The sequence below is a fragment of the Aspergillus steynii genome (genome assembly GCF_002849105.1).
Source record: "Aspergillus steynii IBT 23096 chromosome Unknown P170scaffold_1, whole genome shotgun sequence".
NCBI lineage: Eukaryota > Fungi > Ascomycota > Eurotiomycetes > Eurotiales > Aspergillaceae > Aspergillus > Aspergillus steynii.
The window spans coordinates 5,700,110-5,725,361 of NW_020194398.1; the positions used below are offsets into that span (position 1 = coordinate 5,700,110).

The window sequence follows — 25,252 nt, forward strand, 5'->3', positions numbered from 1 at the left end:
GAGGGGGGACATGCTGAAACGGAGAATGCAGGCCGGCAGGGAGCAAACCCTGTCCCATGAAGTGATTGATTAACTGCGAATTAGTATTGATTGGCATCGACAAATCAGCGGAGAACCATGAAACACTGCGGGCGCTTAAGCACGCGTGAACCGTCGGGGCATTCCTCGCTTCGGCTTAGCGCTCCACTTTGACCCTGGGCACGGCTCCTCTGGTGTTTGCATCATGGCCTTCGTCTGCGTGGGACTGTGGACACGAAGGAGCCCAGAAAAACAAGCATCGGTCTCAATTTCAATGCTGATATCAGTTCATTCTAGCATTCACTTCTTCCTCCCAGAACCAGTCTATCCCTCAACACAATCGAGGACAAGACCAAATATCGGCAGAGTCAACCGTGCCAAGGATTGCTTAATTACTCCACTAGCCCGAAGGAGCTCATCCCAGCCGAGGAACCGAATGCACATTCTTATCTCCTGCACTTGATCCAGTCAGTTATGAGTCCGATCGGGGTTGACTTACTCCGTGCTCTGCGCATTGTCAGTGAATAATTATCGAATAATGGTCACGATTACTTGAATGCTGATGGTCCGTGGCACCACTCCGGACCCTATAGTACTACTCCGTATGGATGTACACAATCCTGTCCACGCAAGCGCTCTTTTTGATCCACTACCTTAGTCGACTGCAGAATTTCCAGCTGCATACTGACTGTCAAGGACCAGGGTTGAACGGTCTGCAGCAGCCCTCTTGGGCGCGTAGGTGCCGAAAGTTTCGAATCCTGAAACTTGAGTCTTGTTGCCGATCCCCCCTGGCGTCAACGTACATTAGTTCCAATCAGTGTCCATGTTAAAGTTGCTTCCAGTTTCCTGGCGAACACGTCGCCACCGCAGTTTTTAAACGGTCAAACGGAGCAGTCTTGGGGCCGATCCGAGGTCGGAATTGATCTCCGCGCAAAGAGCGAGTCAACTTTTATTCCAATAGTAGCGTATAGGGATCAATGCTACATTGTCGGCTTCTCCGAGTACTCGGCTGATCATTGAGGCATGTTTTCATTAGATGGATCCAATTCGTACGAGTAATTGGCAGTATTATGTGAATGGAGACAAACCTATTCTTTTGAAAGTCTTCCCCCCTCCCACTCATTCATGGATATCCTAGTGAATGTCAGCAATGGGATATAACAACAAATCGCATTAATGTTTTCTTATGCGCTGCCCCGATGACCGAGTCGGTCACCACGTGCACCCCCCGTTGCTCATTTAGAGATCAAAGATAGCATGAGTTCAATCCACGCTCGTGCACGTCTTTTTTTCAAAATTCTTTTTTATTTCACCTTCCCTAAATCGCTCCCAGTGTCACTCCGAAGACGATTCCAGCAGATTTTCCAGGCTTCTAGCAAATCTTGGAACCAACCGACTCAGGTAGACGTAAAGTTGACAGGCACATCTTGTCTCCCTCCCATAACGGTTATTTTTTATTTTTATTTCCATGCAACCCGTGGCCAGCTATCTGGTCCTTCCGTGAGCCTGATTATCGCAAAGATTTTTGGTGGAAGATGACTGACTCTTTTTATCGATTTTGCGGTGGTATTGACCGTTCGTTCACCTTTGCTGTCGGATTCCTGGCAAGCTCTATAGCAGATACGTTCTGTTAATTAGCCCAACTTTGAAGTTTCTTGGTGGATTCTTCATGTCTTACAAATGAACTGGATATTCCCATCGAAATTTCGAGTCTCTGGCGAAGCAATCCGCCTTGTCGGCGTGAGTCGGTCATTTTGGATTGAGGCTTGAACTTGCTTCCCTCCCGACCATGTCATTGCTTTCAGGCACTGTCGCTCCGGCTGAGTATAGAGGATTCACGTAGGATCAGAATTCAAGGGACCAGGCAGGGAATTTGTCCGAAGAGATGTTAGAAGTATGGTCAAGCTTGTTGGACTCGTTGCTGCATGCTCCCTTCGCCGCTTTTGAAGATACCCTCGCTTCCTCTTCTCGGTTTTCATGTTGATGATACTCTCGTGTCGACAACGGTTTCTTCTCGGTGATTGGATCCGAATATGGCCAGTCAGTACTTTTTCCTCAACCTAAGGGGATTCATGTATCGATGTCTCTTCCGTAACGATCAGTTAGACTTCCGCTTTCTTGTTCTCAGCTCTCATATGTGGGACAGCTCACACTAGATGACAATGCGGCTGTTGAAGCCAGAAAGATTAATCCTGAGGCTGTTAGATGTCTGACCTCAGATTCCAAGGAGACTTTGGGACTCGCCAGTACTCTTTTTCACTGTCTGGATCCTCATCTGTGCATTCAGTCTCACATGTCTGTTCGATTGATATTCAATACTCAAGGCACCTTTGTCTGCCAAATTCTGCAGCACAGTTCAGCAAAGAGAATCAAGATTCATCTGCGTAGAAACTCACTTAAGTTCTGGCGAGCACGCCTGTTTTCCTCCTTTTTTTTTTCTTTTTCTTCTCCCTCTCTCTCTCTCTCTTTCTGGGGTATTCAAGGACAATGAATTAGCACTTTCCCTGGCATCTCAATCCCTAGTCCCCATAGCTTTCATCCCTGATGGGACTTGTTTCTGGGTTGGCAATACTGTCTTCGTTCTTGACTGAGGGGTTGGAAGTTGTTGCTACCCAAAACAATCCCAAGAAGTAAATAAGAAGACACCACACGTGCCGGATACAAGTCATGTGGAAGATTGACCATTCCGTTGTTCGTCAAACGCCGCTTTGCTACAGATTTATTTACGGCAGGAGGAAAAGATCCTTGTTTCGATGACAGTAAATCCGATTTTTTATGTCCTCATACAAATGGCATCATGTACAAGGACTATCACTAAATACAAAAGATAAATAATACAGGGTATATAATCAGGCAAGCGGGGGGCATTCCTCCTCTCTCTCGGCTTGAAGGACAGGAACCCTTTGCGTGGATCCCGGCTTGATGCCAGTGCACACAAGCCGGGGAGAATTCGACCTCGCCTACAACCAGCATGCATCGCTGGGAGTCATGACCGAATTCCCCATGCCAGAGACAGATCCGACTGACCAGAGGGCCACAGGTTGGACTCATGATCCCCCGAACTTCTGCACATTCCCTCTTCGAGCCCTTAGCAATGGCTGGTCCCGAAGAGGGAGGGCAAGTCCTGTAGAAGGGATCACAGGAGAGCGCGTTCAGCGCTTTCCGCCAGGACGGCGGAAAGGCGATTCTTTGGTGAGCTTCGCATTGGACAGGGATATTTCGAGCTTTTTGTTCTTCTCCTCCAGCTCTTTGATCCTCTGGCTCATGCTCACCTTGTCGTTCTCGCGCTCTCTCCGCTCGTTGTCCAGGTCCGCCTTGCACTTCCGCAAGTCGTCCAGCGCAGCTCTCTCGTGGGGCTGCGCGGGATGCGTGTCGGCGAGCTGCTTTGTCAAATTATCGTTTTGCAGCTTCAGCTTGGCGACCTCCAACTTGCTGTCCTCTAGAGCAGTGACGGTCGACTTCATATCGCTCGTACGGCGCTTGGGGCTCTCCTGTGAGGGGCCTGTGCCTTGAAGCTTTTGCAGGCGAACCTTGAGCGAACCGCACTCCATGTCAAGCTCCTCGTACCTTCTCTTCTGAACCTTCAGGGCCCCTTCCGCTGTTTCACGGAGGACCCTCTCGCCCCTGAGCCTATCCTCGTGCTTGCCCGCCGCTTCCTCCCACTGCCGGGCCTCCTTCACCGCACGGCGCTCGCTGATTTCGAGCGCATCGTACCTCTCCTGAAGGTCGGCCACCTCTTTCCGACAGGCTTCCTTGATACCCTCTATCTGAGCGAGGGTATCCTCGTCGGTCTTCTCGGGCCCCTTCATCTTGTCTTCCTGGGGCTGGGACGCTCCTTGCATTTGTTGATCCGACTCAGCCCAATGGTTCAGGTCCCTACTAGGCTGGAGAGCGTTGTCGTGCATCCCCATGGGTACCTGACCCTTATTGGTCGAGCGGAGCGAGAGCCTTCCCATCGCTTGGGAGAGAAGTTCGTCGACTTGGTCCTCAAGCCACTTCTTCTTCTTCCCAAGTTCTTCGACGTCGCGAGAAAATCCTTCGAGACTGGGGATAACCTGTGAATCACGCGCTTCCAGCCACCGAAGATGGCGCGCCGTTCCCTCCTTCTCGACTTCCAGGTGGCTGGTGTGCTGCTGGATGATGGCCACCTGGTTATCCCGATATATAATTCCGGCTCCGAGCGATTGGTTCTCGCTCTGGAGCCTCTCCAGCTGGGTCTTGTACACCCCGGCTTGTTGTCTCTCCATAGCCAACTGACGTTCCAGCTCGGCCTTATCGGAGAGGGCCTGGTTCGCCATGGTCACGGCTTGTTGGCTCTCGCCGAGCTTACGTTCCAGCTCGGCGTTGTCAGAGAGGGCCTTCTGCTCCCTTTCCTCAGCCTTTCGGCTCTCGGTCAGCTGAATTTCAAGATCAAGCTTTTCTAAGGCTTCTTCTTGCGTATCCCGAACTTTTCGTCGTTCCGCCTCTAGATTATATTCCAGCCGCTCAATCTTGGAGAGGGCCTTTCGAGTCTTGACCTTGGCTGGGTGACACTGCTGGGCTAACATATGTGCTAGCCCATGTCTGCGCCTGTCTTTGGCGGAGTGAGCCTGTTGCACCTTGGTCTCATCTTGCTCCCTCTCCACGGCTGGTTCATCTTGCGGCTGGATGACTTTCTGAAGAAGAGCCTGTTCCTCCTTGATCTCGGCCTTTTGTCTCTCCGCGCGCAGCTCAGTTTCCAGCTGCTTGACTTCGGCGTCTTTATAGGAAAGAGACTGCCGTGCTTCCTTGACCTCATCCTCTACATCCTCCAGCTTCGACAGAGCGTCTCTTAGCCGCTCATCCGCATCCTGCAACTTCAAACGATCGTCCCTTAGCTGCTTGTCCTTCGCGTACTGCAACTGGGACCGATCGTGGGTCGCATTCTGCAACTTCAACTGAGCGTCCCTTAGCCGCTCATCCTTTTCGTTCTGCAACTGGGACAGATCGTTCTGCGTCTTCTGTAACTCCGAACGAACGTCCCTTAGCTGCTTGTCCTTCGAGTTCTGCAACTGGGACAGATCATTCTTCGTATTCTGCAACTCCGAACGAACGTCCCTTAGCTGCTCATCTTTTTCGTTCTGCGACGCTGACAGAGCGTCGTTCGCATTCTGCAACTCGGAAGGAACGTCCTTTGGCTGCTCATCCTCCGGCGCGATCTGTGGGTTCTTTTGGGAAAGAAACCAACGAAGCCAAGTCTCCCCATCGCGGCGCCGGACTTTTACGACCGGTTCATGGGATTTAGACTCTCCGTTGGCAATTGCAGCTTGCAGCTGGGACTCGAGCTCAGACGCAGGAGGATCTTCGGTCTGTGTCTGGCTGTCCGCGTATGTCGTCTTCGGAGCTGCGGGTTGAGGCTTGTCGGCAGATTCAGAACGAGGGTCTTCTGTCTGTGTCTCCATGTCGGCGTAGTTCATCTTCGGAGCTGGGGGGCCCTGGGGCTTGTCGGCACGTTTGAAAACGGCGGCCCGCGAAAGAGCATAGTACAACCACGCGACTTGGAAGAAGCACAGGATACAAATGGCGGCGAACAGAATGATGTAAAACTGGGGGATGTCTCCATCAGCCATGCCGAACGATTTGACGCTCTTCTCGACCCATTCGTTCAACTTCATGCCGACTGCAGCCCCGAGGCAGTAGATTTCCGCCAACCACTGGCTCTGGTCAGCGAATGTCAAGTACGAGGGACTTCTTGGCCAGGTGGAGCAGTAAGTTACCTTTTCCCAGGGGGTAGTGAATAGACCGTCACCTAGGCCACATAGAAAACATTCTCCCAAACGGATCGCGGTGAACGCGGGAACGCTGAAGAAAGCCAGGCCCATCAACCGAATCAGCAGCACCACCAGATTGTCGGAAGAGCATATCCAACGAATCGGGGCAGAAGCCAATTGGTAGGGGCGCCAGCAGATAATCGATCGCTTCAACTTATAGGCGAAGAGGCTGAATGTGGTGGAGAACTCTTGAGAAGAGCGTACATCGGCGAATTGTGCAAGCAGCCACTTAAAACCGATCACCACAGAGAGAAAACGTCCAACGACGGCAGAGAAAAAGGAGTAAAGGTCATCCCAGAAGCCCATGACGAGAGCCAGCGTGACCATCACTAGAAGGACGGTGCCGGAGGTGGGAAGCAAGTCGATAATTTCGATGTCAGCGAAATAGTCGGCTTCAAAGACGGCTCCAAAGAAAAGCTCCTGCTCGGTGGAGGTCGACATTTTACTTTCGATATCTGTCGCTTGAGACAGACTGAAGGCAAAAGGTAGGGTAACGACCTGTCGGTAGTCAGAAAGACATCTTCCTCCATGGTTTTGGAAAACTTACCGATTGACTCAAGTAAGGAAGATAGATTCGATGTATCTTTCTGGACGAAGCTTTGTCGAAGCTTTCGTGACAGTGTAGGTTACGATGGTGGATGCTGAAGGAGAAAGTATGTAAGTAAGGTAGTGGATGGGAAGAAGAAAGATACTATGGATGGAGAGATACGGATGGAGAAGAAAGATATGGATTGAGAAGAGAGAGATGGTTGAAGAGGAAAGAGAGGAAGTCGACAGAGGGCCATCAGGAAGGGGTTATTTATGCTTGTCGAGGGCCTGCCTCCAGAGAGGCCTGGAACTTTTTGGTACCGGTATCTTCCATCATGAGAAATGGCCATCGCCATCTGTTGACGTCCGAGGGGGGTCTGGTGGCCTATCAGAATGGGAGGTGCAGGTTCACTTCGCCGGAAGTTCCCAGATCCATCCCAATTCACATATTATCTTCGATGTCTGGAGTGTAAATCTCCTGTCCAGAGGATTCCCTGCGTGCTAATTGGGTCAGCGGTGGCTGCTCCAGGCATCAGATATCCAGGCCACCGGGTCATCTGCTGTCTGCATCTGCCAGACTATGCCATTGGCTGCCAGCGCTTTGGCGGATGGGAGCCCCAGTCTCCATCGCTCTTCTCTTGACGGCAGTTGGCAGATCGATATCTTGGGAAGTTCGGTAGTCACATGGTCTGTTCAGGCCTATGCGCTGGCCCAATGTTTCTTCCAATATTGAGGAGCATTCAGCAACAAGTCTATCAACTTTACAGGCTAGCACAATGAAATCAATCATCAAACATTACAGCTCTGTTATTCTACTTTTTTGTTTGCGTGTGATTGCAGAAATAGAAACTCAAAGGATTGGGTTGGCTGGAGCGACTTCTTTGGATACCATATGGTTGGTGAATCTATCTGATTGTCAAATCATGCTAACCCACATACACAGCAATTCGTCTGTTGAAAGAACAAGAGAGAGAACCATTGCGATATGGAGAAGTCTGCTATTGTCTGGCATACCAGTCCAACAAATAATATTTGTCTCTGTTTTTCTTGATGGCAGCTGCTGACTGGTCCAAGTCCACAAGCTGAAAGACAAACAATTCATGCGCAGACAGACCAACAAAGACCTCTTTAGCTTACAAAATTTTATAAAGTACTGCATAGTCCCTGCGCGAATCCACGGTCGCTTCCATCTACTCGCTTAGCACCTCCACCAATCCTTGCCTACGACGATATGGAATACATCCTCGGAGGGAAGCTCCAAATTTATTTACGCCAGATCTAGAGGCCAAGAATTCGATTGATCTCCATCAGGGCTGACTGTCATGCGTCTTCGGGCAACGGCAGAGCGGGGAAGAGGTCTATGCTTCGGCTTCGGAGCATTTGCCGTCATCTGGATAGTCTCTGTTGGTTGTTACACTGCATGAACTAGGTGGAGATCGAATTAGTATACAGTAAGGGAAGTGCTCCAGGAACTCTTGAGGAGAGAGGGTCAAATTATGATTGCGTGTATTGCTCACGTGCAGATTAGTTTCACAATTATTTATATTTGAAGTGATTTATGTTGCTGTTGACTTTATATTATTTCCTTTGTCCGTACTGTAGCTGGGCTTTTCGTTCCTTCGTAGTATAAAATGTTCATAACCCGGCTGTTCAATGTAGGGCTAGATGTAAAAGAAAAGGAGTTTAACCCGACATACTCCGTAGTCATGTCGTGATCGGCGCGAAGAAAGATCGGCGGCGTTCAGAAAAACATTTCCACCTAGCCCTAACCGGCACTAGTGGCAGTGAGGCATTTGTCCCTAAAAACGGGTTACGAGTACGACGACAAATTGCACACGGAGTACGGAGTAGGGAGTACTCTTCCACGGACTCTCAGTGCGAGTTGTCTACTCCGTACTCTGTGGGGATGAGTCAATTGTTCGAGAAAAGAAGAACAGGAGAAGCCATCGTGGAGTCGGGATGATGGGGGAGATCCGTGATCCTCGTTGGAATTTCCTAGGTGGTCGATGAAACAATCGGATTGTCAATTACGGAGTAAAAGGGGCTGTCGGCCTGGTTGCAACGTTGGCCGTGGATGATCTGCCGCCATGTCAGATTCTCTCTGGACCGAATTGTCGTCGCTGCGAGATGGGTGGGTTGGCATTGGAATAGCCGTCGTCCGATGTGCATTGTGCGCTCGGAAGGATAAGGTCGAGAGAGAGAGAGAGAGAGAAAGACTGGCAGGGGAGAATAATTATAGAGTGCCAAGAATCTCAGGCCATCCCTGTCCAACCTTTAATTTCAGGTGTCAACCAGCCCTGCAGGGCGGGCGCTGATTGGGCGGGACGGGCTCTGGGGGCGCCTTCCCTTTTGGGGGCAGGGACCTACCAAAGCGGGCAATCCGGCTTCTGATCGCAGACAAACGCGACAAACCGCCAGCCGTCATCGCCGCCTCCATTACTTCATCCTTGCTCGGTCCTTCGACTCTATTGGCATTATTCCCCATCCACGCTCCCATCTGGCGTCCTTTGTTTTTCCCGCTATTTTTCCCGCCGTCTGCATCTGCCTCCATCATCATCAATTTCAATAGGCAATTAATCTGAATCTATCTGCTTACCTGCCTCGCCGTCCGCCCCACTCCCTAGTGTCTGCTTAGCCTTCCGATCGCGACTGGGCGCGGCACCCCTTTACCCTGCACTTGTTCAGCCCAGTCTTACCCGCAATTTGGCCATTGCCAGTCCGACTAGGGAGGGACAAATAAATATGTCCCCCATCTAACCCGCTGCCTCTCTCTCGTTTTCTCTTTTCCCTCGCCCCGCCCACCGCTGATGGCTACAACTTCGGCCGTCCGTATTCTGGCCCTCCGGCCGGTTGTCCACGGTTTAGGAAAATTATTTCTCTTCACTCTCGCTCAGCTGCCTCTCATTGCCGGCGCCCCGACCGTTCCTTATCTCAAACGCTCCGAAGAAATTCATGCTTTATCCCCCAGTGATCCCAGTCTATGGCTGTATCTCGGTGTGGCCGCCGCGCTCGTCTTGAGCGGCGGCGCATTTGCTGGTTTGACCATCGCCTTGATGGGCCAGGTATGTTCGCCACCGGAGACCAGGCAGACCTTGGTAATTCTTGGCTAACCACTCGTCGCGCTCCGCCTACAGGATGAGGTCTATCTACAGGTCATTCAGACGTCCGGTGAAGGTTCCGAGCGAAAAAACGCAGCCAGCGTGCTGAAATTGCTAAAACGAGGGAAACACTGGGTTCTGGTGACGCTGCTGCTCAGTAACGTCATCACGAACGAGACCCTGCCCATTGTCCTGGACCGCTCGCTTGGCGGGGGATGGCCTGCGGTTCTCGGCAGTACAGTCCTGATCGGTAACAACGCAGTTTCCCTCTCTCCTTCCCATGGTGAGCGACTCCTTGCTGATTTGTCGGTCGGCGTCCAGTGATTTTCGGCGAGGTTGTCCCCCAGTCCATCTGCGTTCGATATGGCCTTCCCATCGGTGCTTGGATGGCCCCCTGTGTCTTGGCTTTGATGTACCTTATGTCCCCGGTGGCATGGCCCGTGGCCAAATTGCTCGACCGACTGTTGGGTGAGGATCACGGCACCATCTACAAAAAAGCGGGTCTAAAGACCTTGGTAACACTCCACAAAACTCTTGGAGAAGCGGGCGAGCAGCTCAACTCCGATGAGGTTACCATCATCAGTGCTGTCTTGGATCTGAAGGACAAAGCTGTCGGTGCCATCATGACTCCGATGGAGGATGTTTTCACCATGTCTGCCGACACCGTCCTTGACGAGGAGACGATGGACTTGATTCTCTCCCAGGGATACTCCCGCATCCCGATCCACGCTCCCGACAACCCTCTGGACTTTGTCGGCATGCTCTTGGTCAAGATGTTGATCACTTACGATCCCGAGGATTGCAAACGGGTTCGCGACTTTGCCCTAGCCACGCTTCCCGAAACTCGGCCCGAAACCAGCTGCTTGGACATCGTCAACTTCTTCCAGGAGGGCAAGTCCCACATGGTACTGGCCTCTGAATACCCCGGTGAGGATCGGGGCGCCTTGGGCGTGGTCACATTGGAAGATGTGATTGAGGAACTGATCGGCGAGTAAGTATCATGCAAAGTACTCTGCAGGTTGAGTGGATCGTGGGGCTAACACTTTTAACCAATAGGGAAATTATCGACGAATCCGATGTTTTCATTGACGTTCACAAAGCCATCAGACGTATGACACCTGCCCCGAAATCTCGCGTGCCCAAGGGCAAAATTGTGGAAGAACCGCCCATGCTATCGGGAGGCCAGCTTGCTCAAGGCACTTTGGTCGACGTCGGTGCTGGAGGTCGGCCACGCGGACAATCGGAGGGACGGCGAAGCTCGGTGGAAGCTCCGCTGCCGCGGTTCCAGCTTCGCAGGCAACACCAGGACAAAAGCTCGGAATCGCCCGATGGTTGGGTTACTCAAAGAGGCACCACGGATGAGATCCGCGAACATTTGAAGCATCTCGGACCCTCCAACTTGGCAAGTCGACCCCGCCACACCCGGTATCAGAGCGTGAAGATCAAGCGGGCTGGTGGCTCGCCGACTCGTTCGGGACAGACGGATGGCGAGTCCGCCCTCAGCACTTCCTCTGGACACCGTCGTGCCTCTTCGCTCGGCCTACCTGGTGGCATTGGTGCCGGACTACTACAATCGGGTGGCTTGGACGCCCGAGATGGCGCGCATGCGCTACGCCTCGGGTACGACACCATGTCGCATACCCCGGCCGCGGACACGGGAACGCAGACGAAAGACGGGTCCGGCATATCCATCCCGGAACCTGTTCGCGAAGAGCAGGATGAATATGGACGCTCCGCCGGGTCAAGTGCAGCTATTAGTATCTGGTCGTCCGACTCACGGTCCCACGACCGCCTCAAGCCATCCAATTACCAGCATCAAGGGCCCGCCCGGAGTGGTAGCATCACCGAGCAAGTGGTCGATGTCAATGGAATCCGTAAAGTGGTTCTGCACACCACGAGTACAAGTTCCTCGGATGAGGAATATGGGGCTAAATACCAATTGCGCCCGGATGGATCCATCCCTGACCTTAACGATACCGAGATGACGAAAACCAACGGATCGAAGAAACGTCGTCGAAAACACAAGCGGGGCAAGGGCTCGAAGGGAGCGCCGGATGATCAAGAGGAATCGGCACTTCTCCTACCGCAATGACCTTTGGCCTGAGCTTCAATGCTCCTCTGCAGGTCAGACAGGGCACACTTCAGTTCTATACACGGGAGCGTCTCAGATTGTATGATTTGTGTAGTGGAGACGTTTGGACGTGCCCGTTCTTCCTTTCTTTTTGTGGAGACATACCTTCCACCTAGCATAGCCTGTATAATGCATCAGTGATCATTCTTGTTCTGCGATTTAAGTACTTCGATGTTCAGTATTCTAAAATCAGTCTGGTTGTATGTGTCTGTTTAAATTCTAAAATGTCCAACCTGGATCTACTGGCACCCAGTGACCTTTGAAGAAAAAGTTCTAATAATATATCTCCCCAGTTTCAGTCAAACCATACCTTCTCTATAACGCTAAGCTTTCACCCTGCAATAAACCCGCAGATCGTAAAAAACTCATCCAATCAAATCAACAGATTCTTTCAATTCATTCAAACTTTTTATGTAGGTAAAGGTATGTATCATGCCGTCAATATCTACGTGTCGTTGGACCATTCATTAACTCCGCGAAGAAGCAACACAACAAGGCGTCAAAACATTAGAAAGAAAGACATAGAGGGGGAACAGAAACATGCATTGGGGATATGGATCTGTATGTGTACGTGTACGTCTATGCCGGACAGAAAACAGGATATCAATCGTCTTAGAAGATGCAAATCGACGCGAGATCATTGCAGGAGGGGATCCTATATTCATGTTAGTTGATTATTCGGATAGATGCAGAAGGAGAGTGTGGAAGTGATAAAGGAAAGGATGGAACATACCCGGTAGTGCTTTTGGTGGTTGGCGGCGCGTTGCACCCGAGCGGTATATCTCTGTTCCTGCCGAATGGCGCGGGTTCGTTCCTTTTTCTCCGACGCCGCCGCCACGTGCTTCTGGCTGTCCGTGGCGCCGACCATTCCCGTGCCGCCGTTGGCACGCGTGATGACCGCCCGGTTGAGGTTGCGGCCTCGCGGCTTGGCCGGCTCCTCCTCGATCTCGCCGTTCTCGATGGCCAGCTGGCGCTCGGCGCGCTCCGACGCGGACGGGTAGTTGTGCAGGTTCTGGCGGTAGTAGCGGGCGAGCGAGCGGTGGCCGACGCTGCGGCCGGACGGCAGGTGCATCTCGTAGTCGGTCTTGTAGACGACCGGCGCGTTCTTGGGCAGCACCTCGTCGCCGTCCACGGACGAGGCCGAGTCCTCGGTCTCCCAGCCGTCTTCCTCGCCGACGACCTTGACGCCGCCCGAGCCCTCCTCGACCATCTCCTCGTCTTCGTCCTCGTCCTCCTCGTCCTCCCACTCGTCGTCGTCGGAGTAGGTGCTGCGGAAGTCGTAGAACTGGCCGATCTCGATCTGCTCGTCCTCCGTCTCGAAGGCGATCATGCAGTGGCCCTTGTCGCGCATGTGGGTGCGGATGCCGGCGGGGCTGTTCTTAATCGCATGGCAGTAGAGACACTCGCTGTTCTCGTTGATCTTGCGGTGCAGGTAGTGGAGGAGACCGTCCATGTTGACGAGGAAGTCCTTCTCGGGGATGAACATGCCGTGGGTCTTGAGCATGTGGTCCGCGTTCTCCTGGACGTCGGCCGACTTGACGGGGCAGAAGAGGCAGCGTGCGGGGTTGAATTCGCCGTCATCGGCCGACTCGTCCATGGCGTCCTCGTTCTCGTCTTCCTTGATCGTGGCGGCGTTCATGCCCTGCGTGATCTTCGACACCTCGGTCTGTTCGCGCGGCTTGTTGATCGGCTCGCCGAGCGAGAACGTCGAGCTCATGACGGACGAGGCATCGTCGGCGTGGTCGCGGTTGAATCGCGCCTCGCGCGCCCGGTGCTTCGAGCTCTTGACGTGGTTCTGGTACGAGTTCTCGCTGTAGAAGGTCTTCTGGCAGGCGGCGCAGGTCTTTTCGAACGAGGCCTTGGCGGCGGCGGCCGTTGAGGTGGCTTTGGCGGCGAGCACTTTCTCGTTGAACGTTTCCTGCGATACGGGGGGCAGAGAGGCGATCCGACGTTTCATGTTATACAGACTGGTTGGCAGATGGATATGTCAGTCATTTGTCGCTGTCTAACGGAATTCAGAGATAAGCGACTTACTGCCAGTCTCTGCGCATATGGTCCCGCTGGGCATCGCTGCCGCGGAAAGCAACGAGACAGGTGTTGCAGGTGTAGGGAAGGGAGGTGACCGGGGCGTTAGGGTCGAGGGAAGCCATATTGAATGGGTTTTCGCAGCAGATGTGATGCTGGAATTCGGGAATATTGAGGGTATCACGGATCAAATCAAAAATCGCCAAAAAGCGGCGCTCGGTTGTGTGCGATAAGTACCAAGCGGGGCGGGCGTGTGTTCAGTCTTTCAAATCCTGAGATACCGGGATGGAGATTTAAGCAGTCACAGTCAGTGATAAGGTGGAATGCGAGAGAACAGCAGTGAAAGGAATGCTGATTGCTAATATGGTCATAAAATCATCACTGCCCCTCGATGAGAAGACTCGAACGAATGAGTCAGCGGATCACTAAGCAGATTCTTGCCGCTTTTAGCCTGGTTATGACGTTTTTCACGTGCCCCGCTCTAACCGGATGCGTGCGTCTTCTACAGGTCGACTGGATGGCCCATGGAGTGTTGAAGGTATGATTTTCCTGAGATTCTGTTTTTCTATGTATATCGGTTATAACTAAGATTATATTCTATTTCGAATAAAAGAAAAAAAATCCCATTTTCCTGGCATGCTCTTCGGAATATGGTATCGGGCCGTTGACCCAAAATATACTTCCAGCAGGGTGCCTGGACAAACCGTGGATGATTGCCTCGTACTAATAATAAAGAATGCTGTTTGACTGGTCACTATATCTGTTAAAGGATTGAAAAAATTTCTTCTTCATCGGCATTCAAACAAGATTTCATTCTATAGTATGCAATACTCTCTGCTTTAAGTGTGTTGACATGATACCTGCTGTCTGCTCATGTAAGGCAGCAATGCTCCATACATCACAAATGACTGGTAACATAAGATGCTTCTAGGATTGAAAGAGATCTACGTAGGACAGTTTTAAGGGCATACATGTAAGTTTGTAGGAGCCTAGGAGGGCTGAAGATGTTCTGGCCGCTGATCCACTCGAGTCTCTTTAGGAATGCACTAGCTGCATCGGGTGTAGCGTATCCACAGGAACAATCATTATTCCGCGACCTCTCTTAGTCAGGGTCTTGGCGCCTGAGGCCACTTCTGGCGGTCTTCCGCATGATATCAGCTTAGCCCCGGAAAGTACAAACCACACACCACTTCACTTCTGTTTCATTCTTCAGTTCGAGAATCTGGTCAGGGCATAAATCTCCCAGATCATTCATCCTGGCTGGGGGCAAGGAATGCTCCCCAGTCCGCGAAAATGACCAGGCTCCGCGGAGCTTCCGTGAGCTCGTATGAAACCTCCCGTGGGGGCAGCGACAGGCCTCAATTACATCGCTCTAAATTGCCCCCGAATGCCCCGGATATCATCGCCCAGAATACAGTGGATGTCTCGGATCCTGCGCAGGTTCTTCTCTGGTACAAGGATGAGCGACGACGCCATTTTAATCTCTTGGTTCGCAGGTTAGTATTATATCTCTTTGCCTTTATGAGTGCCGTCTTAAGGCGAGCCGACGGCTGAGTTCTTTCTGCAAAGGTACAAGAACCAGCTCCTTTACGGGTGTCAGGATCCTGGGTGTCAGACTGCGACCTGCGCGAGCTATCGCAGGCGGGCGACAGAAGGACCGTTCCGTCGTTACACCGAACTGAGTGCTCGCACGCTCGCCTGCTATCTGGCGAGTTTGGATAACGCAGAGAGCGGTCTCTGTCGCAATAACCCTCGGGTCCCATCGGAACTCTCATCGCAGGATTCCCAACGCCGATCGAAACGTCGTACTCGCGCGCTTCCTACGAACGATACGAACCGAGACCGTAGCGGGTCATCAGCAGCGGATCACAATATACTGAATGGGGGTTCATCACAAACGCCATCAGTTCGGCATTCGGATTCGCCGGGCGCGAAGGATAGTACTTCGCGAACTTCTTTCTGGGTTGTGCCACAGAAACATAACGGATACCTGCCACTTGATGAAAACGGGACGATCCACCAGATGAAGGACCCGAAATCCTTCACGCAAAACCTTTTCGACACGTTGTCATTGAGGATGATCGAGTGGCTGCCTCTGCGACGCTCCCCGAGCAGTATTTGTCCCGAACAAGAACAGACAGGCGCGCGGACTGCTTCGCGATCGCCCAAACTGGAAAGCCGCCGCGCCCAGATTCAATCGGACGAGAAGCAACCCAAAGGCCGAGATCGTCTGGCCCACTATCACGCATCTACCGGAGGGAATCCTCACACCCCTTCGTCTCGGGCTACGGGAAATCAAACAACTGCGGTGGAAGTGAGAATGGCAAACCAACAGTTTAAGCGGCGTTCGCTAACCGAGATGGACCAGTGGCGCCAAAGCCCGCGATCGAGCCTAGAGGATAAGACTCATACTGAACTCAAACCGGCTCGCAAGCTCTCATTTAACACGCATCCATCTACTGAAGAGTCCGTCAACATTCCCTCCCCGCCAGCGCTGAAACATCGCCCACAAAAACATCGAGGTCGTACTGGAGACACGCCTGGCGGCTCTTTGCTGGAACAGCGGAAAAAGGAAAGACGGGTCTCTTGGGACGGTGCGAAACTATTGAACGACGTCCAAATTTACGACGCGCAGAAACCTGCTGCAGCTACAACGCAGCAACAGCATGTGTTGGAAGAGGCCCAGTCTCCGAGTGAGCACAAACCACGGCGCAAAGGGGTTCATTCAAGACGAGAGTTCTCAACGATTCAATCGGTCACGCATCTCACAAGCGAGATTATCGACGGACTGAGGCAATTGATGGTGCTCTCTGAGGACGATGCTGAGAGATGGAAAGACCAATTAGCCTACATAGAGTCTACTGGTACCTTGGAAGATTCTGAATGGCGCTTTGCAACGCCTCGCCAGCGTCAAGTGTTTGCATTTGTCGCTCAAAGCATCTTTTATGCTCTGGGTAGCACCAAACCCATCCTGCAATCATTTCGCCAACCTGCGGCTGGTCCGACAGAGGTGGCGGAGCAGGACACCGTGCACCCCAGAATTAACATGCAACAGCTTCAGCCGTCGCTGCGCAAGCTATTTTCGATCTGCCCAAAAGACCTTATCTTCCATAGTCTTTGGGCCGGCCTCGAAACCCTGTTCATTCCACCGAGGGAACTATCAACCCCCAGCAAGCCATCGCGACGGTCGTCATACAATTCCACATCGGGAGCACCTTTTTCTGCACCGATAATCTCCCGACAGACTTCCGATTCACTGCGGAGCGAGCCCATTAGCGATTCTAATGCCGCAGACATCGCTACCGTCGCCCTGTTTGCTTTGGCTAGTTCCCTCCCCGAAGTGGATGCGCCGACATGGCGCGGCCTGCTTCAGATGCGTGCAACTGGCGCCGTAGCTTCCAGTTCCGACATGCAGAAGCTCCCTTTGCACAATACGCGATTGATCATAGGTGTCACCGATGTTCTCGAGCACGAGCTGGCACTTCGGCTCCTGGACCGCCTGGTGCGCGCTCTCACGGCACGGCTGGCATTTCACGAAATATCAAAGGCCCGCCAGCTGTACACCCACGATTCCCCGAAACAGCACAAGAGCAGCGTCTTGGACCACCTCATCAATAATCTCAGCGAAAACCACGAACTTGTCACCGCCAATCTCAACGACTCCGATCAACCACAAGCCCCTAACCCTCCCGCCGTTATTGCCGAGTGGCTCCGCACGCTTTTGCTGAAAGAATGGGATGGAAATCCCGAGATGCCCAAGAGCAGTACCGTGGGCGGCACTATACAGATTCTTTCCATGATGTACAAAGAGCGGGCTCGTCTGGGACTTGTTCCGGAAGACTTTCACACTCCCTTTCTCTCGGAGAGGTTGGAACCCTTGGAACTGCCCGTCGAATGGATGGGGCGGGTACCCAACAACAAGACGATGCATCTTCTTTCCTATCCTTTTCTCTTCCCTCCCTCGGCCCTTGTTATATACTTCCGCGCCTTGAACTATGCCGCCATGTCGAAACACTATGAAGCCGCGACAACCATCACCAGACACGTAACGCAGACAGCGTTTGGTGCTATCCAGATCCAAGAAGACGTGCCCCTGCTCTCTCGCCTGAAGACGTCTATGACCACGTATCTCGTTATGGTGGTCCGACGTGACAGCCTTCTGACCGATGCTCTCAATCAGCTTTGGCGGCGAGAACGGCGAGAGCTGATGCGTCCGCTGAAAGTGCAGATCGGACTGGAAGAGGGCGAAGAGGGACTGGACCATGGAGGCGTACAGCAGGAATTTTTCCGGTTGGTGATGGCCGAGGTGATGGACCCCTGCTACGGCATGTTCACCACAGACGGTCGGACTCGGGTCTCCTGGTTCCAGCCCTGCTCATTGGAACCCCTCTACAAATTTGAGTTGCTCGGATTGTTGGTGTCGATCGCGGTATACAACGGCCTCACTTTGCCCGTGAATTTCCCGACCGCGTTTTACCGCAAGCTATTGGGACTCAAGGTGAAGCACCTCGAGCATATCCAGGACGGCTGGCCCGAGCTCACCAAGGGCCTCGAAGGCCTTCTGGACTGGAACGACGGCGACGTGGGAGATATCTTCATGCGCACCTACGAGTTCAGCTTCGAGGCCTTCGGAAGCATTGAGTCCGTTGACATGCAGAAAGTGGGCAAGGACGCACCTTGGCCTCTGCCATCAGCATTGCTCCGGGCCGGAAGCGGAACCAATCGTTCCTTTCCACCTCCATGGTCAGACGTTCGACGTTTCACCGACCACATGAATCTGAGTCCTCCCTCGTCGATGGCTGCCGAGGCCACCGACTCGCATGCGGATCTCGCGAAGTCGGTGGACGGCTCGGTGCCGGTTCAGTCGCCAACGCCCCCGGCCGAAGAGGCGCCACTGGTCACCAACGCGAACCGAGCGCAGTTCGTCAAGGACTACATCTTCTGGCTGACGGACAAGTCGATTCGACCGCAATACGAGGCCTTTGCCCAGGGGTTCTACACCTGTCTCGACCGAGCCTCCCTCTCCATCTTCACCCCCGAGGCCCTGAAAACGGTGGTGGAAGGGTACCAGGAAATTGACGTCAGCGAGCTCGAAGAACATGCGCGCTACGAAGGAGGGTTTGGGCCGCATCACCGGATGATCCGGGATTTCTGGAGCGTTGTACGAGGATACTCGGCGGCGCAGAAGGCCCAGCTTTTGGAATTTGTGACGGCGAGTGACCGAGTGCCGGTCAACGGGATTCCTAGCATCATGTTTGTGATCCAGAAAAACGGCGTGGGAGATGCTGTAAGTAGCCCGATCGCATTGTCGACCTTCAAGAACTAACTCCTTCTCCAGCGTCTTCCAACCAGTTTGACCTGTTTCGGCCGGCTTCTTTTACCGGAATATTCATCCAAAAGCGTCCTGGAGGAAAAGCTCAGCAAAGCATTGGAAAACGCTCGAGGATTTGGCGTTGCATGAGAGCCTGATTGCGACTGGAGTTGGGGGGTCATGATATACCATCCACTGCTAGAGTCGGCATACCTGGCTCGCTAGCTCGTATAATATCATTGCGTACATGCACATGGACTCACGCTGCCCGACGGATGGCTCGGAACACTTTCCTCCGTAGTTTTCCAGGGACATTCTGCCTAGAAATCCCCGTTTGCCTCTTCCTCTTCGCCATCGCCGGATCCATGGATGGACGGCCAGAGTTAAAACTTTATCGCGGCGTTGTCGCTCATGAAATTCCCGGAGCTCAGCTTTTTTTTTTCATCGTCTTACTTTTCTTTTTTTCTGCTTCTGACGGGTGGGGTTTTTATCCAGTTTTCACTTTTTAATTAATTAATGGGCATTTCTTTCAGCGAGTGATTGATTACTATCCATCGCATCCCTGCTGACGCGCGATTTATTAAAATTCAGATTTTTTTTCCCCTTTTGCCCCTTGAATCAAACCATTCTTCTCTTTTTCTTTTCTTTTCTGTTTTCTCTTTTCGTCTTCATCTTTCTTCGGATTTGTGATAGATTCTACATCCTTTCTAGTTTCTCCTCTACTTTCTAGGTGAGTCACTGCTCCAGTCTGCCCCGCCACTAAAATCTACCCCACGTTTTTACGTTTGTCTCGCCCTCGTTCTTCCTCCCCCTCGTGTTCTCCCGACTGACATTTCCGTGCTCGCTTTTCCGGAAACAGACGGATAGACCATCTTTACTTTAGATATATATATTGAATAAATATATACATCTCTCTCGCTCTACTGGTATAGATAGACGCACGAAAGAACCGTCCCATAGAAGATGTCCCCGACCATCCACTGCGTTCGTCACGCTCAGGTTCGTCCACCCAGCCTACCTACCATCCGACAGCATCACTCCAATCCATCCATCAGATAAGAGACGAGACCTAGAACCCACTCATTAACGTGCAACCCGAAAACATAAAGGGAGTCCACAACCTCTCGACAGCCAACCACGTCATCCACGACCCTCTCCTCACGGACCTCGGCAACGAACAATGCCGCCAATTGCGCGACGCATTCCCCTACCACGAGAAGATCGATCTCGTGGTCGCGTCCCCGCTACGTCGCACCATGTACACGGCGCTGCAGAGCTTCGAGCCCTTCTTCAAGGCGAACCCGGACAAGAAGTTGCTGCTGCTGCCGGATACCCAGGAGACGAGTGACGTGCCGTGCGACACGGGCAGCGAGCCGGAGGTGCTGAAGCGCGAGATCGAGGAGAAGGAGTTGCCCGTGGATTTGCAGTATGTGGTCGAGGGGTGGAATGACAAGGTATTTTCTTTCTTTCCGGTTTTTTGTCTTGGACTTTGGGGGTTGGTTTGGGGGAGATGATAATGATTGATGTTAATGGGTTTGTGATAGGTCGGTCGGTATGCGCCGACGAATGATGCGATTACGGATCGGGCGCGTGATGCTCGACGGTGGTTGAAGGAGCGGCCGGAGCAGAATATCGTCTTGGTCACTCATGGTGGGTTTCTGCATTTCTTCACGGAGGATTGGGAGGATAGCAGTCAATACCAGGGTAAGTCTGGTCTCCTTTACCGTCCGAGTAATAGACATCAGGGTGAGCAGTGCTAATGGAAGTAGGAACCGGTTGGCTGAACACCGAGTTCCGGGAGTACGTTTTCTCCATAGAGTTTCACACCGAGGATCTCGACGGCAAGGCGCTGGCGGGCGACAACGCCAGCTTGGTCGAGACCGTGGATTCGCGCGCGCGTCGTGGAAAGGAGGGACCCATGGCTGGGCGGCGGCGACAGAGCACGCTGTACAAGCTCGGAACGCAGGACTGGGACGACCAGGGGTTGCAGCTCAGCTCGGCGGAGAGAGAGGTTCTCAAGAATATCGATCCGAATGGCTTTCAGCGGTGAGAAGCTTTCACCTCCGGATGGGTGTATTGCTAGGATCGGACGGAAAATATCCGGACTGGTTCCTTTGTAGATAGTGCTAAAATACTTCGATAGAAGAATAGAATTGGATGATTGCATTCATTCTGTGGCGAAAGGCATGTAATATTGAAAGGAATGATCCGGGGTGCGCAGGGCTGAAAAAATGTAACAATAAATTGCTTTGAGGTTTGATCATTGTGATCTCAAAGAACTGCACAATGGTACTGCTGTCCGCACACAAGCATCAAAGGGATAAAGGTGCCATGAATGGATGCGGTCTCGTAACTCACAAGAACAAAGAGGGACTTGTGCATTGTCTCCTTCATCTATAAGTAGGCGACAACCTCGAGTCTACCCTCACTCATCACTCTGCAGCGTCCACAGCACTGAGCAGATGCTAAGACATGTGAGTTTCGTGCTCAAGGACAAACTAATGCTTCCTTAGGTCGATCTATAGCAGCCATGGAATGGTTGTGACCTGTAAGTGCACCTCCCATCGGGACGCTGACAGTGACAGACTTCGAACTAAACATACCTATTTTACGATCAATAAGTTCCTACCCTTCCTGTCCGGTTCTCTACTGATTTTAGTCAGATCATTGCCAACGCAGCGAAGAACTCCTTGCTCCACGAGCCATCTGAGGCTCAACATAGACCCTTAAGTTTTCTTCCCACCCATCTATCAGGCGGGTGTACCAACACGTACACAGGCAGACCAACAACAGGACGAGGGTGGGTGGCAGTATCAAAAGTTCCTGTTTGCCTAGGTGACGTCTTGCCCTTTTCCCACTCCTTTTGGGCAAATGGATACTAACCATGACATCGCATCAGCACGAGTCTGCCAGGCTGAGCAGGAAGCCAATACCCGTAAAGCGTAAGACTGATGTTGAGGTATTATATCCTGTGCGACTGTAATCGAAAGCACGTTCGCGGCACACAGTCCTTAGATTTTGACTGACGAGGTGGAGTGAGACTGCTGATCCGGCGAATGTGGACACGCAATTAGTCGTGGCGGAGGCTTAGCGTGCATTGCATTCTGCAGACAGACACTGGGGCATTGGATTGTGATATCTCGAGCACATGGGGTGGTAGCGGTGTGGGGACTTTAGTTGTACATATGTCTTGTTGTTCTGCTATCATCTAGAAACGTGTTGTAAGAGGCCAACTCATGACGCCTTGAGATGCTATCCGCTTGTTAAAGGAATTGGGCATGCGGCATGTTGGTCCTGACGTGTGTATTTAGTGAACAATATAATTGTTACTTTTCCATCCGACTGCTTCTTTTATACCTAGTTAGTTCATAACGGTCCCGTCGTAAAAGTCAATTCGTCCAGAGGTGAATGCATGGTAGATTCCCGTGATCGATCTCGGCTAATCCGTGTCGATCCAGGCAGATCCGACAGGCAAGGGCATTTATTGGAGGCGAAGCCAAGGCAGCCAGATTGATTATCAATAAATTTCTGATATTTATGCTGATCAGACGGTTGATTCGTCACCATGACTTGTTTGCATTGCGTCTGTAGATGGTAGTTTTGACGGAGCCTAGTGTCAGTAGTAAGAAGCACTAAATAGCGTAAGAACGGTGACGGAATCCGGGTGCCTGAAATGGCACCACACTGGGGCTTATATAGAAGGCCGTGCTTGATGTAGTGGGGAGATGAGAGATCGACTGCCGATATCTGGCTGCCTGGCAGGAGAAGAAGATTGAGTCTTAAAGTGCAGAGAAGGCGCTACTCGAAGCGGAAAGGCGCCTGCAGGTGATCGGCGTCTATTTTTAGCCGACCGCGTGGCACAGGCCTGAGGCACCCCGTCATCTCGACCTCGTTTACTCTGTTTTCTTCCTTCATCCCACTGCCTCTGCTCGCGTTGACTTTATAACCAGTCCAATGGCACCGGCTTGTCTGTTCCAATCCCCGGAATAAGCCCCTCTCCGCCAAAATGCTCGATGAAGCTCTCCCCAGTATGGTCCACAGCTTCCCCTGTCCCTGACGACAACCAGGCACTGACACCGGCATTAAGCATTCTTCCTCAAATCCACTCGCCAATCTCACCTCCAATCCATCTACTTCTGTCAACATGGAAACGACCCTTTGCCCGCCTACTCCCTCCGCCACGCCGACCCGTCCACCCCCGACGGCAAGAACCGCTACGCAGCCGCCCTCGTTGACCCTTACGTCCCGGACATCATCTACGGCGAAATCCTGATCATCCCCGAATGGACGCAGCCCAGTCTCTCCGCCGACGCCATCCGGGCCAACGGCGGCGTCACCCCTCCCCCGGAGCCCCTCCTCCCCACCAGCTTCGTCATCCACCTCTACAACCCCGACCAGCAGGTCACCGTGCACTTCAAGCCCAAGAGCTGGAACAGCCCCGCGACATGGACCTTCGAGATGCCGCAGCATACCTTCCGGCAGCCGTCCAGCTCGAGTCTCGATCGCACGCAGACCGACCCCGCCGCTGCCGACACCACGCCGAAGCTGCGCTTCAACTGGCGCCGCGACAGCAAGCTGTCCAAGGACCTAACATGTTATCTATCAGGGAAAGCGACGTCCCTGACCGAGGGCAAGAACAAGACGAAGAGTAAGGAGCCGGACATCATCCTGTCGATCTTCAAGGGACTGCGGGAAATGACGCTCTACGAACCGAACCTGTATCGGGTGGAGATGGAGGATTTCAAGGGCTTGGAGGTCGTGCTGCTTTTGGGTGCGGTGGCTATCCGCGACGTGTATTTCTCGACCATGAAGGATAGCTTCAATCTTTCGAAACAGGCCCCGGTGATGAGTGCCGGCCCTGCGCCTGTTCCCACGTCTACCTCGATCCCAACCACTGGCCCTTCCCCTGCCACGGCTGCCGCTGCCGCTGTCAACGGCAACCACAGAGCCAGTCTCCCCCCGATCAACACGCAATTACACCAGAAACAGCCCCCACCTGTCGCCTCGGGCGGATTAAACGCCCCATCGACCCAACCACAACCTCACCCCTCCAAACCAACCGCCTCCAACTCGCAGCCCAAACCAGCCCCATCCAAACACCAAGAACAACAACGAAAGGAGGAAGAACGCCGCACGCAGAAGCTCCTCGAACAAGAAGACAAAGCGCGCCGCCGACGCCAGGCCGAAGTCGACCAGGAAACCCGCCGCCTGCAGCGCCTCTACGGCCAAGAGGAGCACCGCGCCCGCACGCAGACTCCCTCCCTTCCACCTCGAGCGTCCCGGCCCCATCAGCCCTCCAGACCGCACGCACCGCCGCAGCCGAGACCCATGCAGCCTAACGGGCGCGGGGCCCCGGCGCAGCGCTACTACTACTACCATCACCATTCGCCGTCGACGCCGCATATCCCGGCGGGCCCGTATCTGTCGCCTACCGGACGCAGGGACCCTCGGCAGCAGTCGACGGTGACCTTTGCGGCGCCGGACCGGCCGCAGAGCACGGGGACGCGGCCGTTGCAGCCAAAGAAGAGCAGTTTCTTTGGGTTCCGGAAGTCATCGGATGAGCGGGAGAGGGAGAAGTTGAGCAAGAAGCGGAGCTCGATGTTTTGATTGGTGTGCATATACCGCATGAACTTATGATACCCCTGTGTTTCTCTGTTGGCGTTGTCTTTCTCTTCTTTCTCTTCATGTTCTGTATGCATGCATGCATGTACAAAAAGCTATTCTACTATCCAATATACGTGCCTATACAGACTTGATTTTCTATCCCTGCTTGGATGGGTAGGCAAAAGCAAGCTTTGTTTGCAGTGATGACTAACCACCGAATCTCCCGAGGATCTCATCCATCCATATTGAGACCCCTCTCGATAGATGCAGATCTCGTCCATGTACAATAAATCGCTTCGGCAATCGGAGGGCCTTTTCCGCAATTACCGGTAGGATATGAGTCATTCCAGGAGGACCATGACCCTGACCATGACCATGGCGAGCGTCATGGAATTGCATTCAGCCGCCCATTTTCTTCACAGCCGCAGAGCCCATTCACTGCCATTCCATTAACAGGAAGAACTGCATAGCCTACTGTTTATTCACCTCGGGCATCCCGTTGGAAGTTGCCTGCTGTCTGCTGGCCTATATATTCACCTTTTCTATCCCCATCTCCCCTTCTCTCTTCCTACTTCCCTCCGACTATCAACCTACCCCGTCTCCTTCCCACATTCTCCCTTAATTGTGTTCTCCCAGCTGACGAGGGTCTCTCAGCGCATCTGAGATCAGGTAAGCAGTCGATTTCTTCACAATACGGGGGTGTTACTGACAACATTATAGTGGTTGAAGGGTGGAGACGCAATGGCAT

The 25,252-nt window shown here is 52.8% G+C and overlaps 5 protein-coding genes across 5 annotated transcripts; 4 read left to right on the top strand and 1 right to left on the bottom strand.

Annotated features, from left to right (window-relative positions):
* Positions 1-8,823: 8,823 nt before the first annotated feature.
* P170DRAFT_433100 (putative DUF21 and CBS domain protein (Mam3)) lies at positions 8,824-11,767 on the top strand. The gene is made up of 4 exons (XM_024848405.1): positions 8,824-9,397; positions 9,470-9,683; positions 9,755-10,424; positions 10,490-11,767. The coding sequence occupies exons 1-4, from the start codon at positions 9,143-9,145 to the stop codon at positions 11,523-11,525; spliced, it is 2,175 nt and encodes a 724-aa protein (XP_024710881.1). The 5' UTR covers positions 8,824-9,142; the 3' UTR covers positions 11,526-11,767.
* Positions 11,768-11,852: 85 nt separating this feature from the next.
* On the bottom strand, positions 11,853-13,968 carry P170DRAFT_375396 (putative C2H2 finger domain protein). Its single transcript, XM_024845315.1, has 3 exons — positions 13,599-13,968; positions 12,298-13,531; positions 11,853-12,219 (listed from the first exon to the last, which is right to left on the bottom strand). The coding sequence occupies exons 1-3, from the start codon at positions 13,712-13,714 to the stop codon at positions 12,202-12,204; spliced, it is 1,368 nt and encodes a 455-aa protein (XP_024710882.1). The 5' UTR covers positions 13,715-13,968; the 3' UTR covers positions 11,853-12,201.
* An 800-nt stretch (positions 13,969-14,768) lies between these two features.
* P170DRAFT_452906 (HECT domain protein) lies at positions 14,769-18,968 on the top strand. Its single transcript, XM_024851313.1, has 2 exons — positions 14,769-15,085; positions 15,159-18,968. The coding sequence occupies exons 1-2, from the start codon at positions 14,883-14,885 to the stop codon at positions 18,913-18,915; spliced, it is 3,960 nt and encodes a 1,319-aa protein (XP_024710883.1). The 5' UTR covers positions 14,769-14,882; the 3' UTR covers positions 18,916-18,968.
* Positions 18,969-19,392: 424 nt separating this feature from the next.
* Positions 19,393-21,328, top strand: P170DRAFT_45118 (uncharacterized protein). Its single transcript, XM_024851172.1, has 6 exons — positions 19,393-19,630; positions 19,760-19,899; positions 20,010-20,354; positions 20,445-20,604; positions 20,670-20,946; positions 21,047-21,328. Exons 2-6 carry the CDS (start codon positions 19,864-19,866, stop codon positions 21,090-21,092), a joined length of 864 nt encoding a protein of 287 aa, XP_024710884.1. The 5' UTR covers positions 19,393-19,630; positions 19,760-19,863; the 3' UTR covers positions 21,093-21,328.
* Positions 21,329-22,647: 1,319 nt separating this feature from the next.
* Positions 22,648-24,656, top strand: P170DRAFT_433103 (uncharacterized protein). Its single transcript, XM_024848406.1, has 2 exons — positions 22,648-22,928; positions 22,988-24,656. The coding sequence occupies exons 1-2, from the start codon at positions 22,907-22,909 to the stop codon at positions 24,505-24,507; spliced, it is 1,542 nt and encodes a 513-aa protein (XP_024710885.1). The 5' UTR covers positions 22,648-22,906; the 3' UTR covers positions 24,508-24,656.
* The last annotated feature ends 596 nt before the right edge of the window (positions 24,657-25,252 follow it).

Bases quoted from the DNA above. Each gene is read 5' to 3' on its own strand.
- P170DRAFT_433100 (XM_024848405.1), top strand. From the start codon at position 9,143: ATGGCTACAACTTCGGCCGTCCGTATTCTGGCCCTCCGGCCGGTTGTC. The intron at 9,398-9,469 runs GTATGTTCGCCA...CTCCGCCTACAG, and splicing joins CCATCGCCTTGATGGGCCAG to GATGAGGTCTATCTACAGGT. The intron at 9,684-9,754 runs GTAACAACGCAG...GTCGGCGTCCAG, and splicing joins CGGCAGTACAGTCCTGATCG to TGATTTTCGGCGAGGTTGTC.
- P170DRAFT_375396 (XM_024845315.1), bottom strand. From the start codon at position 13,714: ATGGCTTCCCTCGACCCTAACGCCCCGGTCACCTCCCTTCCCTACACC. The intron at 13,532-13,598 runs GTAAGTCGCTTA...TCTGCCAACCAG, and splicing joins CATATGCGCAGAGACTGGCA to TCTGTATAACATGAAACGTC.
- P170DRAFT_433103 (XM_024848406.1), top strand. From the start codon at position 22,907: ATGCTCGATGAAGCTCTCCCCA. The intron at 22,929-22,987 runs GTATGGTCCACA...ACCGGCATTAAG, and splicing joins GCTCGATGAAGCTCTCCCCA to CATTCTTCCTCAAATCCACT.
- P170DRAFT_45118 (XM_024851172.1), top strand. From the start codon at position 19,864: ATGTCCCCGACCATCCACTGCGTTCGTCACGCTCAG. The intron at 20,355-20,444 runs GTATTTTCTTTC...GGTTTGTGATAG, and splicing joins TCGAGGGGTGGAATGACAAG to GTCGGTCGGTATGCGCCGAC. The intron at 20,947-21,046 runs GTGAGAAGCTTT...CTTCGATAGAAG, and splicing joins GATCCGAATGGCTTTCAGCG to AATAGAATTGGATGATTGCA.
- P170DRAFT_452906 (XM_024851313.1), top strand. From the start codon at position 14,883: ATGACCAGGCTCCGCGGAGCTTCCGTGAGCTCGTATGAAACCTCCCGT. The intron at 15,086-15,158 runs GTTAGTATTATA...CTTTCTGCAAAG, and splicing joins TTTAATCTCTTGGTTCGCAG to GTACAAGAACCAGCTCCTTT.